At 45.9% G+C, this 19,773-nt stretch overlaps 2 protein-coding genes across 5 annotated transcripts; both read left to right on the top strand.

Annotated features, from left to right (window-relative positions):
• Nucleotides 1-273: 273 nt before the first annotated feature.
• YJU2B (YJU2 splicing factor homolog B) lies at nucleotides 274-9,141 on the top strand. Of its 3 annotated transcripts, none has more exons than XM_072602158.1 (11): nucleotides 274-535; nucleotides 1,563-1,755; nucleotides 2,368-2,412; nucleotides 2,748-2,801; nucleotides 3,878-3,960; nucleotides 4,940-4,995; nucleotides 5,923-5,983; nucleotides 7,072-7,214; nucleotides 7,296-7,468; nucleotides 8,113-8,251; nucleotides 8,447-9,141. In XM_072602158.1, the coding sequence occupies exons 3-11, from the start codon at nucleotides 2,410-2,412 to the stop codon at nucleotides 8,836-8,838; spliced, it is 1,104 nt and encodes a 367-aa protein (XP_072458259.1). In that variant the 5' UTR covers nucleotides 274-535; nucleotides 1,563-1,755; nucleotides 2,368-2,409; the 3' UTR covers nucleotides 8,839-9,141. The 3 variants fall into 3 exon arrangements, with proteins under 3 accessions (XP_072458259.1, XP_072458260.1, XP_072458261.1); XM_072602159.1 differs by having other exon boundaries at nucleotides 530-685; XM_072602160.1 differs by lacking the exon at nucleotides 274-535 and adding an exon at nucleotides 542-855.
• A 2,192-nt stretch (nucleotides 9,142-11,333) lies between these two features.
• MRI1 (methylthioribose-1-phosphate isomerase 1) lies at nucleotides 11,334-17,816 on the top strand. 2 transcript variants are annotated; one of them, XM_072602161.1, is made up of 6 exons: nucleotides 11,334-11,592; nucleotides 13,510-13,748; nucleotides 15,024-15,199; nucleotides 15,535-15,711; nucleotides 16,457-16,681; nucleotides 17,494-17,816. In XM_072602161.1, exons 1-6 carry the CDS (start codon nucleotides 11,461-11,463, stop codon nucleotides 17,619-17,621), a joined length of 1,077 nt encoding a protein of 358 aa, XP_072458262.1. In that variant the 5' UTR covers nucleotides 11,334-11,460; the 3' UTR covers nucleotides 17,622-17,816. The 2 variants fall into 2 exon arrangements, with proteins under 2 accessions (XP_072458262.1, XP_072458263.1); XM_072602162.1 differs by lacking the exon at nucleotides 11,334-11,592 and adding an exon at nucleotides 11,676-11,827.
• The last annotated feature ends 1,957 nt before the right edge of the window (nucleotides 17,817-19,773 follow it).

Below are 19,773 nucleotides of genomic sequence, written 5' to 3'. Positions count from 1 at the left end.
GCCCTCCCCCGCTCCCCCCTCGGTGCTTCAAGTTCCTTTCTCCGGTGCCTGGAAACGCAGGAATTTGGTGGGGCAAGAAGCCGGACTGTTACGCAGCGGAGGCGGGAGAAGGAGCTGACGGAAGGACAGACCCCACAACCACAGCCGGACCATGCGCAGCCTCTCCCCACCCCCGGTCTCACAGCCCCGGGCTCCCGAGGTAGACGTTGCGCATGTCCCGGTCACGTGGAACAAAACCTGCCTCAAAGCCTCGGCCGAGCGGTCCCGTCACGTGGGTCAGATCTTGCCTCGCAGCCCCGCCCCCAACCTCCGAGCCCAGCGTACGCGAAGCAGTCCGGGTCACATGGGCTAGAATCGGCCTCGATGCCGGTCCCCGTCACGTGGGTCAGATCTTGCCTCGCAGCCCCGCCCCTAGCCTCGGGGACGGCCTACTCGGAGCGTTCCGGGTCTCGTTGCTCCCTCGTCACGTGGGTTGGGCGGGCCTGGACACCCGCCTTCGGGGCGGCGCTGTCTGATGACGTAGGGAAGAGGGCAGGTAAGCGCTGGCGGGGAGGCGAACGGAGGTGGCGGCAGGGCGCGGGTTTCGCGGGGCCTTCGAGCTTCGTACGCCCGAGCAGTGCCAGGGATTCCGGGGATCGCTCTCCTCCGACCTGGGGCCTACTCCCGCCGCCGCGGCGTCACCGGGGCAAGAAACCGCCCCGGCCCCTGGTGGCGGAAGGGAAGGAGCGGGGTGGGGGGGAGGGGAGAGCCGAGGAGAGAGGGCGGTTCTTGCCCCCGAAAGCTTGGGACGGGGGAAGGCGGTGCAGCTGCGAATGTGCATCCCCAGCCCCGCGACCTGCAGCCCCTTCTAGCCAGGTCTGCTCCAAGAACCATGTAGCACCTCAGCCCGGAAGGGGCCTTGGAGATCCTGTAGCCCAACCCTCACATTCCACCCGTGCGGAAACAGACCCCGAGAGAAGCAGGCACTACTCCAGGCTTACACAGACCACAGTCAGCGGAGGCAGAATTGAACCCAGGGTTTCTGATTCCACATCCAAGGCTCTTTGTACCATGCTGTTGCCCGGAGGTTCTGCTGGTTAACATCTGAAAGTGGCAGAAATCCTGTAATTCAGCATGATGTAATAGTAAGAGCTCACTTTGAAATCGGAAGACTTGAGTTCAGATCCCTTCTCTGCAACTCACTACATACATCCTGGAGAAGTCATTTTCCTTCTTTTTTTCCTTCACGTGTAAATTGAAGGGAATGGACTAAATAATCTCCCAAGAACCTTCACAACTCTGAATCTTAGGATTCTAGTGCTGTGAAGACACTGAATTCTAATTTGTAGAAGGTGTGAATGAAAGTCACCCCGTTGACCTGGGGGGCTATACACAGGCTTCTTGGGTAGTCTTAAAACCATGATTAAGTGACCTCTTGATTCCAGCTGGTGGGAGTTGAAAGGGACATTTTATGGCAGAACCTTTCCTCTAGACTAGGATCATACCTTTGAATAGCCATAACTTCCACTTAAAACGGTATTAGAGGATCCATCATCCATTAATTTGTCTAAATTCATCCTCAGCCACCCACCTGGACTACTTCCTGAAGTAGATGTGTAAAACATGGAGTTACTGAATATCAGAGCTGGAAGAGACCTCAAAGATCATCTAGTCTAGCCCCAAGGCACCACATGGTATCATTGAAAAAGTACTGGGCATAAGATCCAGGAAACGTGGGTTGAAATCCCAGCTTTAACACTAGCTTTGTGGCAGTGGGTAAGTTATGACTCAGTTTCTTTGTCTGTAAACTAAAGGGTGATAGTAATACTCCCATTAGCTGCCTCAAATCATTGTGAGGGGAAGCACTTTGCAAACATAGAAGCCTCATAGAATGTGAGCCATTATTTAAGAGGAGAAAGCCAAATCACAGAGAGGTTTCAGAGACATGCACAATGTAATAATAGGTACTTCATCACAGGGACAAGAATTCCAAGTTGCTTCTTTGTGTGGTACAACATTGTCTTGTGTAATCTGTGTAAAGTACTTCCTTTTGTTCACCCTAGAACTTCTTGTAACATAGAATGCTTCCTCAATCTAGCATTCAGAGATTGGTGAACCAATCCCTCTTTACTGATATTATGGACTGTATTTTGTCTTTCCAGTATGATAACACCTCATATCTTCAGTCTGTCATTTATAGACTTTGGGGAGAGTATCTAATGGGTCCATGCCCTTTGGGGCAGCTGAAAATAATTCCTTGCCACCCGAATCTGAATAGGAAACCCAGTGGAACCACCCAAACTTCCTTGCAAACTATAGAAAAAGTGTAGGTGTTTTATGTGTGTTTGTGATCCATGTACAGTCATATTATTTGATTGTCTTATACAGGTTGGACATACTCAGTTTGATTAGAATTCGACATTTTCCAAGATGGTGAGTTGAGTGAATTCTGCAGAAACAAATTCAGCCTCTTTTAAGAAACTCCCAGAGTGCACAAATTGTCACCCCAAAGATAGCAGTACCCTTCCCCACCCTCCCCCATTGTCTCACCCTTTTATTACCTGCTTACAGATCTATGCCATATAGAACTTTAATTGCCAGGAGATTTTGTCCTGATCACGGTGAATTATCAGTGAAAAGGCTAAATATTTCCACTATATGTCATGCTATTTGCTTGTTCCTCTTGGGAATTTCATCTGGTTCATACAATCAGCATTGGGATAGCTGTTTTGTTTAACATACAATAACACCTTATTTTGAACTTTCAGGGTGAAAGAAAAGGTGTAAACAAGTACTACCCTCCAGACTTTGATCCAGCAAAGGTAAGGGATCCTTTTACCTCTCCCTCAAACTGTGGCCAAAAAGAAATCTATATGGTAACAAGGCCTGTGATCCGACAGAGGCCTAATATTCACATGGGTGTTATTTGAGGGATCAAGAGGCAGCATCAGGCAATAGCAAGGCCTGAGTTTGATTCTCAGCTCTGCCAGTTACTAATACAGATTTTCCTAAAACTCGGGTGTGATGATGTCACTCCTTTGCTCAATAAATTCCCATGGCTCCTTAATTGCTTCTAAGATCAAGTATAAACTCCTCTGTATGGCCTTTAAAGCCTTTTATAGCCTGGCTGCAGCCTGTCCTCCCTCTTACACATGAATTCTCTTCATGTACACAGTGGTCCAACCAGTCTGGCATTCTTGCTGTTCCCAGTGTACAGCACTGTCTTCTGTCTCTGGACCTTTGTCGTAGCTGTCATTTCCTCCTAATTGCTACCTCTTAGAATCCTTTTCTTCCTTCAAAGTTTAGTTCATGAACCATTTTCTCTTTTTTAAATTTTCATTTATTTTTAACATTTTTTTTTTCATTTTGAGTTCCAAATTCTCTCCCTTTCCCACCCACCCTCCACCCTTTGAGAAGGCAAGTGATATATCAGTTAAAAATATGAGGTCATGTCAAACATAAACCTTTTCATTTTTTCACTGTTTCATACATAGCAGACAGCTGTTGATTGTTTACTGTCTGTGGGACCTGGGGCATATCCCTTCACCTCCCTGGGCTTCAGTTTCCTCTTATATAAAACGAAATGTTTGGACTGACTGTCGTTCTGAATCTTTGATCCCATGATACAAGCATAAGGATTTTGGGGTGATAGTGGTCTTCATGTGTAAAAGGCAGTCAAATTCCTGGGCTCTTCCCCACATTTGACCTTGGCGTGTAGTTGTCATTGGATGGACTGAAGTTCCTCAGCCTCCTAGAGTACTGGTAATCTCTATACTAGAACTGACATGATGTTTTTCTAAACCCTTGAGGGGGTTTCCTACAAAAGCTGTGCTCATTGGAGAGCATTGGACTTGGCACTTGGTAGTGATAAGCATCTGTATTCTCTTCTGTCCCGCAGCATGGCTCTCTCAATCGATACCACCACAGCCACCCACTTCGGGAGAGGGCACGGAAACTTTCACAGGGCATTCTTGTCATCAGGTAAAGGCTGGTCAACAGATCCTTTCATTAGAGCCCTTGAATCTGAGGCCCATCATTGACAAAATAAGTGAGATTACGAATCTAGATGATGGGAATTTCCACTGGTGTCATCAGGAAGAGAATCATGTTTGGGAACGACCTGGACATTGATGTTACCTCCCTGGACTCCATAGTTTGTCTGGAAACTAGACCCCGGGACTAACACAGAAGAGGTCTCAAATAATAAGCCTGGGGTATTAGGAGAGCAAATGAGAGGCATTCCTTCCCCATCAGCGAGGCGCTCCTCAGCCTCTCTGGCACCCTCGCCTGCGTAGAGTTTCCTTAGGAGTCCTTGTTTTTTCTTTCCCGGTAGATGTGGTACTTTTTTTGTCACTTTTGTTATATGAGAGTCCAATTATCATCTTAAAAGCTTGCCACCCATTGCTTCGGAAGGGCTTATCCCACAACCCTTTGTTATTTTAATTGGCACCAGTTAGGAGTGAGCAGAGGAGCAGCTGATGAAGATGTTTGCTTAGATTAGTATAAATAATAGGCGGGGGGCTATGGGTTCTTATTATGACAGTATTAATGTTTATTATGCAACACTGTACTTGTGTCCCATTACCTAATATGAAGGTGCTCCATAAATGTTTGTTGAGTATGTATTAATGAATATGTCTGTGAGATTTAGTTTAAAAAAATCAGTGCGCACCTGATTGTTGGTAACTGTCTTCTTATTCTTTCTGGGAAGGGTTTTGTATAGTGGCTTGGGGGTAGTGATAGCCCCCAGAAGTGAAACTGCCTTGGGGCAACCTCAGGACTATATTCTTTCCCCAAGCTTCTGGGCACACATGTGATCCCTGCTTTCCTCAAGAATTGGCCATTAATTCTTTGCAGATTAGGGTAGAAGCAAGCTTTGAATGTGTGGTTACCTCTTGGTTGTTAATCCCAAGTGGGCATTTTGAAACAATGTTCTTACTTATTTATTTTTTTGGAGTAGATTTGAGATGCCCTATAACATCTGGTGTGATGGCTGTAAGAATCACATTGGCATGGGTGAGTCATTTTCCAACACCAGTTCAACCTGTTGATTCCATTTCTGAAATATCTCTTACATTTGTCCTTTCCTTTGCATGCTCTCTGACACCATCCTACTTGGGACCCTCATCCATCACCTTTTTTCTAGACCTGTAACTGAATCCCAACCTCTACTTTCTCTCATCTGTAATTCTCCTTCACATCATTGGTAATTTGGAAGATTTACGATCCTCCAAATACAAAAGTCTAACTGTGTCACTTCCCAGTTCAAAAATGTTCATTGTTTCTCTGTTGCCTACAGGATACCTTTTCACCCTCAGTTTCATCTGTAAAATGAGGAGGTTGGGCTAGATGACCTCTGACTTCCCTTCCAGCCCTGTGGCCGTGTCATATTTCACAATTACCTTCTCTCCATCACTCACACTGCCTTGAGCCAAAGTGGACAGCTGCCTGTTACCCAATCTCTGTCACCCAATTTTGTCCTCCTCCCTTTCCCTTTTTGTGGGTTGTATGGGCTTTTTTTGTTGTTGTATGCTTGTATAGGTGGAGATTCACAGATTGTATTTACCTGGGATAGGGGATGGCCTGTACAACTTCTTTCAGGGCCCAGTTTCCTCTGAGTCCTCACTGAACATGACCTCTCCCTCTCATTTTTCAGAATAGTTTTTTGAACCTCTTCTTTGTATTTTGTATATTCTACCTTGTCTCATAGTTGTGTATATTATTCCCTCTATAGATTGTAAGCTCCTTGAGGCCAGAGCTATACCATTTTCATCTTTGTATCCCTAATGCCTAGCACATTTCCTTGTATTCACTTGGTGGTTAATAAATGTTAACTAAATGAGTGACCTGGCAAAGCATTGATAGGAACAATTTGGGAGGGTGGTAGAGTATGCCCAGAAAGTTTCCAAAGTCATTCATTTTGTTCCTTGCCTTCCTTTCCAGGCGTTCGTTACAATGCTGAAAAGAAGAAGGTTGGCAATTATTACACAACCCCAATCTACAGGTGGGTGCAGCTTTGTATTGGGATCATGAGTACTGTCTAGGGAAGGAGAGGAGGGGCCTGCAGAAAACTTAGATGCCTTTGGGGGAAAGTGGGGTAAAGGGGCCATGGAGAGGTAAGAGAATGACAGACTTTTCCTTGAGATGTGGGCTGGAGTCCATGAAAGCAGCCCAGCTACATTTTTCAGTGGGAGACGGGAATGAGGAGCCCTGGGTGAAGCCTGTTTTCCCCAATCAGGCATCCTCAGCCACTCTGGTGTGCACTGACACCCCACTAAGTGCCCAGACCAAGACAGTGTGGTGTCGGGGTGTGCAGAATCTGCTCAGGCCTTGCTCTCGGGGAGGGAGAGCCCACTGGTAAAAGACACAAAGTTCAAACTGGGTCTTGTGTTTATGCATATAAGTTTGTGATAAGCACAGAAATGTTAATACCCTGGTAAGTGCCTGCATCCAGCCTTCCTCCAGCTGAAGGATTCTTCAGAGCAGCATGAGGTCCCTGCCAAGTTTGCCATTCTGGCATCTGCCTTTGGTCTCACCAGTTCACTTTCTTGTTTTCCCTTGCTTTCTGCTTTCCGCTTCCCATCTTGTCTGCTCTGACCCTTGTTACATGACCGAGCTCTGATATTTGATAGACATGTGACCTGCAGAGTCTCACTATCTTCATTTGTGAAGTAGTCATAACATTGGCGATATTTACCTCCCAGATTGGTGAAGAGAACTTTATAACCCCTAAAACTAGAGAAACAAGAATTATTCAGGGGACAGTACAGTGGTGTGGAACTCTGGATTTGATACTTGTTTGTGCCCTCTGGCAAACCATTTGTGCTCCCTGAGCCTCAGGTTTCCTCATCTCTTAGATGAGGGGTTTGACCCGGATGGGAGGTCGCTTCCAGTTGTCAGTCCATGAATATTGGCCCTGCTCTTTATGCCTCCCTCTCCACATAAAGAGGTCCTAGCCTAGTAGTCTCTTCCTATGACAGTCGCTCCTGTTGAGTCCACCTTCCAGCTTTGGCTCTTTGAGATTCACTAGTAAATCCTTAGAGGATGATGGTTCATTGATCGTATGATTTCTGTCTCTAAATTTCTCTCCAGGTTCAGAATGAAATGTCACCTCTGTGTCAACTACATTGAGATGCAGACAGATCCTGCCAATTGTGATTATGTGATTGTGAGTGGTGCCCAGAGGAAAGAGGAGCGCTGGGACATGGCGGACAATGAACAGATCCTGACCACAGGTAAGCCCTACCCTCCAGCCCACAGACCTTCCCCTGCCCGAGAGCAGGACCTTCCAGTACCTCGCCCCATTTTCCTTCCAGAGCAGGAGAAGAAGCAGAAGCTGGAGACGGATGCTATGTTCCGCCTGGAGCATGGCACTGCAGACCAGAACAAGTTGCAGAAGGCCATTCCCACCCTGTCCAACATCCAGGAAGCCCAGAGCGCCTGGAAGGATGACTTTGCCCTTAACAGCATGCTAAGGAGGAAGTTTAGGGTGAGGAGGGCTGGGGCTCAGGGGAGACTTCGGTGGATGCTGGGCAGTCACTTTGGTTGGCATCTTTAGGTCTGAGCTGCTCAGAGGGAGGGGCCATCAGTCTCTCTGCACAGAGCTGTTGCACCTCCTGTGTCAGGATTATAGAAGTCAGCCAGAATAGACCTCACACATTTTCTGATACAGCCAGCTTATTTGTCAGAGGCAGAAACTGAAGCCTAGGAGGGTTACATGATTTGCCAAAGGTCACACAGGCAATGAATAAGTTTATGGGGTCTAGAACTGAAAGGAGCCTTGTCCATCTTGTCCAACCCCCTCACTTTACAGATTTTTTAAAAATGAGACTTTTTAAAGGTAGTAAGTACTGTTTTTTAAGTGATTATCATCACACAAATCCAGGACTGTTTCCATCACATGAGCAGGACTGGGTAGAGGAAACAAGGCATTTCTCAGGATTGTCACATCAGCCTTGAAGCAAAGGAGCTGATTGGGGCTCTCGTTCCTGCATAGGAGAGCCTTAAGTTCTTAGAGGGCAGTGATCAGAAGGAGGTCTCCCATTTCCCCACTCAATTCTTTTCATGTTTTTCCCATGCTTTCCCCTTCATTTTTCCTTCTCTCCTCCTCCCTTTGCCAATCTTTTACTTTAGGAAAAGAAAAAGGCCATAAAAGAAGAGGAGGAAAAAACACTGGCCCTGCAGACCAAGGCAAACCTCAGTATCCCCCTGGTTCCTGAAACAGAAGAGGACCGGAAACTTGCTGCCCTGCTCAAGTACCACAGCCTGGACTGTATGTCCTAGTCTTTCACCTGTTGTGAACCAGGAGTGGGAGCAGGGGATGGGTACAGGGAAGACAGGATGGAGAGAGGATGTGAGAGTAGGGGAGAGGGAGGGAGCCCTTAATATTGAGAGCCTTAGAGCAAGCAGGTTAAAGAAATACTGGTTCTGGCCCTACTTTTTACTCTACCTCATCTCCATTTGTCAGCATATGAAGACAAACAGAAATTGAAACGGACAGAAATCTTCGGCCGCTCCTGGTTCCCTTCTACCCCAGTACCTGGGGCCAGCAATAGCAAGGTGAACAGTGTCCTCAAGAAGCTGGCAATTAACCGAAAACCCATGCCTAGTGGGTCCTCCATCTCAAGCAGCAATCTTGGAATTGTCCGTCGGAAGTCTAGGGACAGTCTGGAGAGCCCTCAGGAGTCAGGTGAAACTCCAGAGCTAAGTGGGACAAAGGAGGAGGAAGAAAATGCCCCAGGAGGATCTTCCTCACATAGACATTATTCCTCAGCTGTGGAGACACAGTCAGGCCCTAGCAGCACCTCTGTCCTCAATTCTTCGCTAGTTGCAGACTATTCAGACTCTGAGAGTGACTAATTTCATTCCCTCCATCTTAGGCCGATCTCACACCTTTGCCTCCCTCTCCAAGAAATTCAGGATTACCTCTGCCAGCTAAAGTGTGTGCTCACTCCCAGGGAGCCTTCCACGCACCCAAGAAACCGTATACAGGCTTCTTCTCACCACGCCTTCTAAGAACCAAGAAATTCTCCCCCTGCCCCCTTCCAAGACTTGATTTCTCTGTAAATAATTGGGTTTTTATTTATTTTACTGAGGAGGGAATATTTAGTGTCTGGCTTAAATCTCTGACATGAGTTATTAAACCTCCACCTATTAAATCCAGTTGGTGCATCAGATTATTAGATATAGACACAGTCCCTTCTGTGTAATTGGAGTGGAGTGGACAGTGTTAAAATATGGAAACTAGGGACCCCACCCATGTCTCCCTTCAGTGATACTTAAGAGTCATGAAATTTAGACCTAGAAGGGACCTTAGAGAAGGCAAGGGAATTGACCAAGAATACATAGACAACAAACACATACACATATGTATGTATATACTGTATGCAATGATGTGTGTATATATGTACATATTATTTCGTTAAGTCATTTCTGACTCTTCATGAACCCATTTGGGATTTTCTTGGCAAAGATACTGGAGTGGTTTACTCTTCTCCAGCTCATTTTATAGCTAAGGAAACTGAGACAAACAGGGTTAAGTGCCTTGCTCAGTCACACAGATCAATGATTTATATAATTTATGTATACATATACATGAAAGATAATATTTCACAAACGTAGCATTTTAAGACTTAGCACTTCTCTGACAACAATTGTAAAATAGGTGGTTTAAATACTGTGCTCATTAGACAGATTGGGAAACAGAGACTGAGATTAAGTAACCCAGGACTTCCTACTCCAGGTCCAGTGTTCTGTTTATTACACTATACTGCCTACATAGGCCAACTCATCCTTGACCTCTTAGCTCTCCAAACACAGATGGAACAAAAATGCATTCATGGTTGGTTTCCTTGAAAACTGGTCAAACATGGTGAATTCGGAGCAGAGCTGTCCCGGAAGTGGCCACTAGGAATTATTACCTCCTTTCCTTACCTCTCCCCATTGCGTTGGGGGGAGGGCTGGAACTGGTTGGGAAACAAAAGCTAGCATGTGTGCTCTACCTGAATCCTGATGGTCCCCAGCCCTACTGCTGAGGAGGCAGAAAGGTGAGCTATTGGCTCACGTTGTAGCACCCTGAGGGATTTGAAGATTGATTGAATTCCTGAATTTAAGCCTTTTAAAGGAGGCGGGTCATTGAAATTGCCTGAGGGGCTCCTCAGACCCTCCTTTATTAGGCCCTGTACTCCTAGGGTTAGAGGCTTGAAAGGAAATGTAAGAGGGATTGTAGGGGAAGCTATTCCCTAACCCCTGGTATCTTGATGGAGAAGGATGTACTGGGATCAGGACCTGTGAGCTGTGAAATTAGCAGAGTCCTAGATTTATTAGAATTGCAAGAGCTCTTAAAGATTATCTAGGTGTACATCTCATTTTTTTCTTTTGAGAAATGTGTTTATGTTGTCTTTTGTTTTGTCATTTCCTAGTATGATCATCCCTGTAACAAAAATTGAGACAAAATGAAACCCTACAGTGACCAAAGTTCAAGTGTGTAGGACATTTCATAGCCATGGTCACTCCGCTTTCCAAAGGATGAAGGTGTTACTTCACTGTTAGGTTTCATGTCAGTGTTCTCTTCACTTATGTTCTTGTAGGGATTTTGAGTTTGAGGAAATTGTGGTCCAAGATGGAGAAAGTCCATAGAGAAACAGAATTCAGATTCAGGCTTTCTAACACCAAATCCAGTGCTTTTCGCCATGTTAGCTAGCCAGTTAGTGGATGTTAGAATCATTGGTTTAGAGTCAGAAAAGAGCTCAAAGTTTATCTAGTTATAAGAGCACAGATTTAGAGCTGGAATGGATTATAGGGGACGCTATTAATTTACGCCTGAGTAATAAAAGACGGAGTAATTACCTTCTTAGGTAGTAAGTATCCCATACAAACCCAGGCCCACTGACTTCAAATCCTAATAATTGCAGCTGGCCGGCTGAAGGTCACGTAGCCAGTTAGTGAGGACAGTCAGGCTTAGAACCAGTATCCTAACCATCCCCGGGCTCTGACTGGTCAATCAATCACCTCCCTGAGAAGGAGGCTATTCCGACTCTCCCATGAATTAATCAAGTATTAAGTCCCTACGGGACTGTGCAAAGGGCTAGAAACACTACTACCAGAGCGCAACAGCCTACCACATTCTTAGAGAAGGAAGACCGCGAGTACTTAGGTAAGTAGACGTCGGACCCCAAGTCCACGCCAGGTAACCTAGGGTGAGAAGGGGGCGGGGAAGGAATCCCATACAAGTTATTAGTTCATCAATCAGGTAGCCTTTACGTCCCCTGGATCTACCGTACTAGCCCCTTCTCACTTTGAGCTATCTGGGGCTCAGGGTCTGCCCCGCCTTTCTCCTGTAAGGCCCCGCCCCTAGTGTAGACTCGCTTTAGGGCCGGGAGGAAGCCGGTACCCACGTGTGGAGCCACTCTCCAGTTCTCTGGCTCCCGCTGGGCTGACTGGCGCCTGGGTCTGGTTACCCGTCTCCTTCCCTGAGCTGCCATGAGCCTGGAGGCGATCCGGTATCACCGGGGTTCCCTGCACATTCTGAACCAGCTGCTGCTGCCCCAACAGAGCCATTATGAGGCCGTGACCTCCGTGCGCCAGGCCTGGGAGGCCATCAGGGCCATGAAGGTGGGCGGAGGACAGGGGCCGCGGGGCCAGGACGGCGGTGGAGGGGCAGGAGACTCGGAGCGTGCAGTCAGCTGGAAGTCTAGAGTGGTGGAGTGAGCCCTGGACTGGGGTGGAGGGGGGAGGAGAAGTGTACCCTGAGGATCCATAAAAGACCCCCAGGCTCGGCCCTTCCATGCCCAGCAGCCACTCCCAGCTCGGACTGTTCTGGGGCCCTCCAGCTCAGATATTCTCTAAGGTCTGTTCCATCTCTAACTCTATTTAATCTATCAGAACTGTACAGCCACAGTAGATCAGAATGGGAAACAGAAGCATAGTTTGGGTACCCAGCACAACCGGAATAAAGCAGAGGTTAGAGCACCTGTCCCTTAGCCCGAGGTCCAGCAACTTGACTGAGTGGAAAGAACTTTGGACTTGGTTACAGAGTATCAGGGTTCACATTCTCCTCTGCCACTTAATAATTGTTTGATCTTGGGAAAGGCTCTTCCTTTACCCAATTCAAAGTTTCCTTGTCTAGAAAATAAGACATTTGATCTAAACAAGTTCTGACAGTCTGTGAATGGTGTACAAGCCATTCTCTTCAGGGTCCATACACTCAATCAACCAACCAGTCAATAAACATTTTTTAAATTTTATTTGTTTTCAGTATTCTACAATCACTTTCGTATAACTTAGATTTTTTCCCCCTTCTCCCCCTCCCCCTCCCGAAGGCATACAATTTTATATAGGTTCCACACATACATTCTTATTAAATACATTTTCACCGTAGTCATGTTGCATAGAAGAATTAAAATGAATGGGAGAAATCATAAAACAAACCAAAATGTAATACAAAAGAAAATGATCTGCTACATTCTGTGATCGAATTCTATAGTTCTTTCCCTGGGTGTGGAAGGCATTTTGCCTTAAGAGACCATTGGGAATTTTTTAAGTCCTTGCATTGCAATGAAGTTCCAAGTCTACCAGAAAAAATCCTGGCACACTGTGGTTGTTGCTGTGTACACAGTTCTTCTGGTTCTGCTCCTTTCACTCAGCATCAGTTCATATAAGTTTTTCCAGGCTTTTCTGAAGTCTTCTTGTTCATCATTTCTTATAGCACAATAGTATTCCATTACATTCATATACCACAATTCAACCATTCCCCAATTAATGGGCATCCCCTTGATTTCCAGTTTTTGGCCACCATAAAGGGTGCTGCTATAAATATTTTTGTACATGTGGGACCCTTTACCATTTTTATGATCTCTTGGGGATACAGTCCTAGAAGAGATATTGCTGGGTCAAAATGCACATTTTTGTAGCCCTTTGGGCAGAGTTCCAAATTGCTCTCCAGAATGGTTGGATCAGCTCACAGCTCCACCAACAATGAATTAGTGTTCCAACTCTCCCACATCTTCTCCAACATTTATCATCATCCTGTTTTGTCATGGTAGCCAATCTGATAGGTGTGATATAGTATCTCAGAGTTGTTTTGATTTGCATCTCTCTAATCAATAGTGATTTAGAGCATTTTTTCATAGGACTATAGATAGCTTTGATTTCTTCCTCTGAAAACTGCCTGTTTATATCCTTTGACCATTTATCAAATGGGTAATGACTTATATTCTTGTACTTTTGACTCAGTTCTCTATATATTTTAGAAATGAGGACTTTATCACAGACACTAGTTGCAAAAATTCTTTCAATAAACATTTATTAAGCCCCTACTGTGTGTGCCAGGCACTGCTAAGTACTAAGGATAAGTGCTGACCTAGAATAGGAAAACTGAGGTACAGTTTGGATTCTAGCACAGAGTGGGCCAGACCTGAGGGCAATATGTACCCTACGCTGAGCCCTAGTATGCCAGGTTTCACCCTCTATCCTCTGGGGAAATAAGAAAGGACCCAAGTCCCTTGATTCATACTCTCTTGCTGGCTACAGGTACGGGGTGCTCCAGCCATCGCCATAGTGGGCTGCCTGAGTTTGGCTGTGGAGCTGCACGCTGGTGCAGGGGGTCCTGGGCTTGAGGCTCTGGTGACCTTTGTGCAGGACTCACTAAACTACCTGGTGACTGCCAGGCCAACAGCTGTCAACATGGCTCAGGCTGCCCGGGAGATGTCTGAGGTAACCACCCAGGAGGCTGAAGGAGAAGGGGCCACAGAAGGTTCAGTCCGAGAGAGGTAAGAAGAGGTCTGTCCTCCCTTCCCGGGCTCTTAGGGTTCTGGGGCCCCAGAGTAGAGACCATGCAGACACTAAGCTGTCAGTTTGTAGCTCCTTTGGGAAACTTCTCATTTCATTAACTTGGAGGGCAAAGTAAAAGAGTCAGTCAGCTGGGGAGATCATAGGATTTGGGACTGAAAGGGATGCAGAGGTCACCCAGGCTGACCACCTCATTTTTTAGATATGGAATCTGAAGCTTGAGAGGGAGCAACTTTCCCAAGGTCATACAAATAGTGACAGATTCAAACCCAGGCCCCTTTTACTCTGAATTCTGTGCTGTTTCCACTTCATGCAATAGAAGAAATATTGAGCCACCCTACAGGTGTACTAACTAGTCAATATAAGATAAAGGGATAAGGGAATTTCCTGATAATTCTATTAACATATAAGAATAACACTAGCAAACACTTGGATAGCACCTGTACTAACTGCTTTACAAATATTATTTCATTTTATCTCACAACAACATTGGGAGGCAAGTGCTGTTATTTTCCACTTTTTACAAATGAGGTTAAGTGACTCACCAAAGGTCATACAGCTAGTAAGTATGTGAGACCGAATTTGAATTCAGCTCATCCTGAGCAGCTAAGCAGCACAGTGGATATCTTCCTGAGTTCAAATCTGTATGACCCTGGGCAAGTCACTTAGCTCTGTTTGGCTTAGTTTCCTCATCTGAAAAATGAGCTGGAGAAGGAAACCGCAAACCACTCCAGTATCTTTGCCAAAGATAACCCCAAATGGGGTCACAGAAGAGTCGGACATGACTGAAAAAGGACTTAACAATAACAGCTGACATTTGATACATGTTCTGACAAGATGGCGTGGTGGAGAAAGAGCCAGGAAGAGCTGAGGTTTAAGTCCCACCTGCCTCTTGGCAGATCCTGACCATATGACCCTGGACAAGTCACATCTCAATGCCCAAGGCAGCTCTGTGAGACTACAAATTCCAGAGGAGATGCTTCTCTGCATAGATTGAGGGAGTTTCTTGCCTCAGAACAACCCAGTGATTAGCACCTTATTTTGTGAATGGAAAACTGAAGCATGCCTACTAACTGTGACTTGGCCAAGGTTATATGGCTAATAAATTCTTTCAGCAACAAAATCTGAGCTCAGGCACCTGTTTAAGTGCCTGAGGTTGAAGCAGCTGGGAGCAGACCACCCCCTGGGCAGATCACTTAGGTATGCAGGGTGAAAGATCTTCAGCCCTCCCCTGCCTACTTCTGTACCCTCCCCAGGTTGATCTGCTGGGCTGAACATATGCTGGAAAAAGACATCAAAGATAACCAGAGCATTGGGGATCATGGAGCCCGGCACCTTCTGGAACGCGTGGCACCAGGGGGTGGCCAGGTGACTGTGCTGACCCACTGCAACACTGGCTCATTAGCCACTGCAGGCTATGGAACAGCCCTAGGTGAGTAGGGGAAAAAGGACAGGTTATGGGATTATAGAACTGAAGAGCTAGAAGGAACCTTAGAGGTCCTCTAAGTCTCTTTAAAATGGGGATTTGTCACCTCCCACCTACATGCATTTGCACGGGTTGTACCCCACACCTGAATATACTTCTTCCCTCCTTGTTCTGCCTTTCAGAACCTTAATCTTGCTCAGGCTACCACCTCTTCCATGAAGCCTTTCCTGATTGCTCTGCTGCTTTCTGTCACACCATGAGGCCTCTACTCTTGCCTCCCCTACACAGGACTTCTTATATCTTTTCTGCCTTGGGGTGGGGGGAATATGGGCTCTCCACAGGTGTGATCAGATCTCTGCATGCCCTGGGCCGCCTGAAGCACGTGTTCTGTACGGAGACCCGGCCCTACAACCAGGGTGCACGGCTGACGGCCTACGAGCTGGTATATGAGAAGATCCCTGCCACCCTCATCACTGACAGCATGGTAGCTGCTGCCATAGACCACAAGAAGGTGGGAGGTCAGTGGTCTGCTGGGTGTCCAGGGGTGGGCTGTGATCAGAAGGAACATTCATTCTCTCTAGTTGCATGGGGGCAGAAAACTGTAGAATCCTGTGCCTTCTGATCTCTCTTTGGAAGTACTGGGTCATAAGAGCTGAAAGAATCTGGAAAAATAAAGTACAACTCTCTCATTTTACAGATAAGTAAATTGAGACTCAGAAAAGGAGGATTTCCCCAAGTTTTAATAGGCATTTAAATTGGCAGAGCCCAGATTTGAACCCCGGTTTCCTGTGGTCTTTATACTAGTGACCAGGTCTCCATCTCTGTTACCCCCACCATGGATGCCATGGTTCCCCTTCCCCATGCTCCTAGAATTTCTGATCTTTCCTTGTCACCTGGCCGTCAGTACTTCAGTTAGATCTAGAATATCCTCCCCCAACTTGGGTGGCTCAGAACCTCAAAATCTATGTCTTCTCTGTCCAATCTTGTTATCACTTCTGTAAATCCTCCCCAGCAGAGCTACCCAAAACTTGAGAGACCTTCTCATCAGTCCTCCATCTCTTACTTTTTGTAATAATAATAATACCACCAATTCCTATGGTTCTTCAAAGTTTACATACTGCTTGCCTCAAAACAACCCCATAAGGAAGGCAATGTAATCATCATTGTCCCCATTTATCTAGTAGACAAAGAACCTAGACCTCAGAGGTGACGTGACTTGCCTGGGATCAAAGAGCTAACAGGTCCTTCCGTTTCTCCCTGCAGCTATCATCGTGGGAGCGGACCGGGTAGTCGCCAATGGTGACACTGCCAACAAAGTGGGGACGTACCAGCTGGCGATTGTTGCCAAGCACCATGGGATCCCTTTCTACGTGGCTGCCCCTATTTCCTCTTGTGATCTCAGCCTGAAGACAGGTCAGGAGATTGTCATTGAGGAGCGGCCGGGCCAGGAGCTGACCAGCCTCTGTGGGACCAGGATTGCTGCCCCAGGTGGGTCAGTTACAGGACCAGCTAGGACCTTATTCCTGTGTTTTCTTAACTCCATGCCAATGTTGTACTATCAATAAACATTTATTAAGTACCTACTGTGTGCTTCAGAGTTAGGTAGGTATAATCAGTTAATAATCCTTTCTGTGTGACTCTGGGCAAATCACATAACCCTGTTTGCCTCAGTTTCCTCATCTGTAAAATGAATTGGAGAAGGAAATGGCAAACCACTCCAGTATCTTTGCCAAGAAAACCCCAAATGGGGTCATGAAGAATCAGACATGACTGAACAACAACACATTACCTAGATCACAGTTCTCTAGGGAAGGTATTTGATAAACTTTAAAATGCTTTAGAAATGGAAGTTGTAATTATAATCAAGGGTGGGGAACCTGCCTCTGGGTCCTCAAGTACAGTCGTTTGACTGAATCCAAACTTCACAGAACACAGGAGATCTGTGAAGTTTGGATTCAGTTGAAGGACCATGCTTGAGGACCTAGAGGGCCACTTGTGTCCTCTAGGCCTCAGGTTCTCCAACCCTGATTATAATCATAATAGACCTCCAGAAGTGGGACAGGGGAACGTATGGGAGGTGGGAATTAGCTATATACAGCTCCTTCTTCATGAAGGAGGTGAGATTTCACCCTGTTTTGAAAGGAGGGACAGCCGATGAGAAAGTGTCAGCAAACTTTTAAAACACTGTATCAGTATCCGTTTTTACTGGTCAAGGGAGATAGGGGTATGGATCATAACTTCTCCTTAAAGCCAAGAGTCCAGACAGGGACACTTGATCACCAGGTTTCCCCTTTATCTAGGTATTGGAGTTTGGAACCCAGCCTTTGACGTGACCCCTCACGAGCTCATCACTGGTGGCATCATCACAGAGCGTGGCGTCTTCTCCCCCAAGGAACTGCAGACAGCCCTGATCACTAAGACCTCCTGACTGGGATGCAAACCCCTCACATCCTACATCACCCTTCTTCCACTTCCCAATTAGATTATAAACTCTTTGAAACCAATGTCCATCTATTTAAATGCTCCCTGCCCCAAGATCAGTGCCTTGCTTCGTAAGTGTCTGTCGAATTAAATGTCCTCCCATCACTGAACCTTTTTTAAAATAAACATTTTATTAACGACAGTTGTTTACATTTGTGTGGTACTTCCCAGAGGACAAAAAATTATCTTTTCCTATATACAACTGGGTGTCAAGTCCCCACATTTCTACATCTCTTGGCACTGACCTGTCCCTCTCATTCTCACAACCAGCAGCCTAGATCAGGCCTTCATCACCTCTTACCTGGACTAATGGAGCCTCCAGACTGGTTTCCCTGCTTCCAGCTCATTTCATTCTATGTGCAAAGTTCAAAGCCCTTCTTAATCTTTCAGGTCATACCTGATGCTGATAGATACATCCTCTTCAGCTCAGAGAAGGCTCCATCCAGGCCTTTTCTCTAGCCTTCTGCCATGTATGGAATGTTCTCCCTCTTCATCTCTTCCCACTGGATTCCACAGCTTCCTTCAGATCCCAACCCAAACCCTATTTTCTACAGAAAGCATTTCCCAACCCTTCTAAATTCCTTCCTCTTTTCCCTCTCTTAATTATTTCCCATTTATCCTTAATATAGTTTGTTTACACATATTAATTTGTTTGTGGTCTCTCCCATTAGATTGTGAGTTTCCTGAGGGCAAACAGTCTTTTACCTCTTTTTGTATCCCCAGAATTTAGCACATTTCCCTGTCATATAGTAGATGTTTAATAAATGTTTATTGACTAGGTACTACCACCAAAATAATCTGAATGGACAGGCCCAGCCACTCTGATTCCCTCCTTCAAAAACCTTCAGTGGCTTTCTATTACCTATAAGGAAAAATAAAATCTCCTCAATCTGACTTCAGCATACTTTCCTGGCCTTTTTTCACTCCACTCTTCCTGTAATTTATCCTCCATTTAAACTGAAATACTATCTGGTCTCCACTTTATCCATGGGTACAAGCTACCCCTTCAGATCAAAAACAGCCTCCCTCCTCACAGTTGACTTTTGAAATCCTTCCCATTTTACAAAGCCCCACCTAGATAAAGCCAGCTTCCCCCAGCCAAAAATGATCCTCAAATTTTCCTAGAGGTCTTTGTCTAGATCCTCCCATTTCCCCCATCCCAATCTGTGTTGTAAAATACTCATGGTTACACATATCCTGTCTTCCCTATTGGACTATATACTTCCTGAAGGTAGATACTGTATTTTTATCCTCAATCCCAGAGTAAATCAAATCAATATGCATTTAGTAAGCACTTACAATGTGCCTAAGCACTAGAAATACAAACATATGCAGAAAGACCTTGCTTCGGAAGAGTTTGGATTCTAATGGGTAAAGACAACAAACCCATAAAAATGAGCTGCAACGTGAAGGGAGTGGTGCGAGCAGGAGGTGTCTGCTGATGCCTGGGAACATGATGAAGAAAGTCCAGCTTTAGGAGTGGAGCCTCACAGGGAATGAAGGCCTACCTGGGTGGCCTGAGCACTTTCCTAAAAATGGAAGTCTTGGAAGGAACCAACCATTCTTGAAGTGGGACTTCAGGGGCCAAGAACCCTGGGATGGTGGGTGGAGAGTCTGGAGAATTAGGAGTTCCAGAGAGGAAAAAAGTATGGGACTTTGCAACTATTAGGTGCCTCATAAAGGTTTCAAAGTATCCTTTGAACTCTACAATAAGTGTGTAGTACAGCAAGGATTATTCTCCATTTTACAGCTGAGGAAACTGAAGCACAGATTAAGTATCTGACTCCCATAGGCTTGTTACTTTGTAGTCAGTGGCACTGCTGGGATTAGAATCCTCTGCACTGACTCCCAAGTCCACACAGCTCACGCCTTCTGCAAAGAGAAGGATGGAGGATTCCTTGGGTTTTATGATAAGAAAACTTTTTTAAGTTTGGCAGAGGAGCCTTTAGTGGAGTGTCTTGAGCTCGACAATCTTGGTTCAAATCCCTGTGGGGCCGCTTTCTGCCTGTGACTTTGCCGAAACAGTTTAAACCTTAATTTTCCCAGTCTGTAAAATAAGGTGGCTGGGTGAAGGACTGTCCACGTTTTTCACCTGGTCC

The sequence above is a fragment of the Notamacropus eugenii genome, chromosome 4 (genome assembly GCF_028372415.1).
Source record: "Notamacropus eugenii isolate mMacEug1 chromosome 4, mMacEug1.pri_v2, whole genome shotgun sequence".
Classification (NCBI taxonomy): domain Eukaryota; kingdom Metazoa; phylum Chordata; class Mammalia; order Diprotodontia; family Macropodidae; genus Notamacropus; species Notamacropus eugenii.
This window is presented reverse-complemented; position numbering and strand designations above follow the sequence as displayed.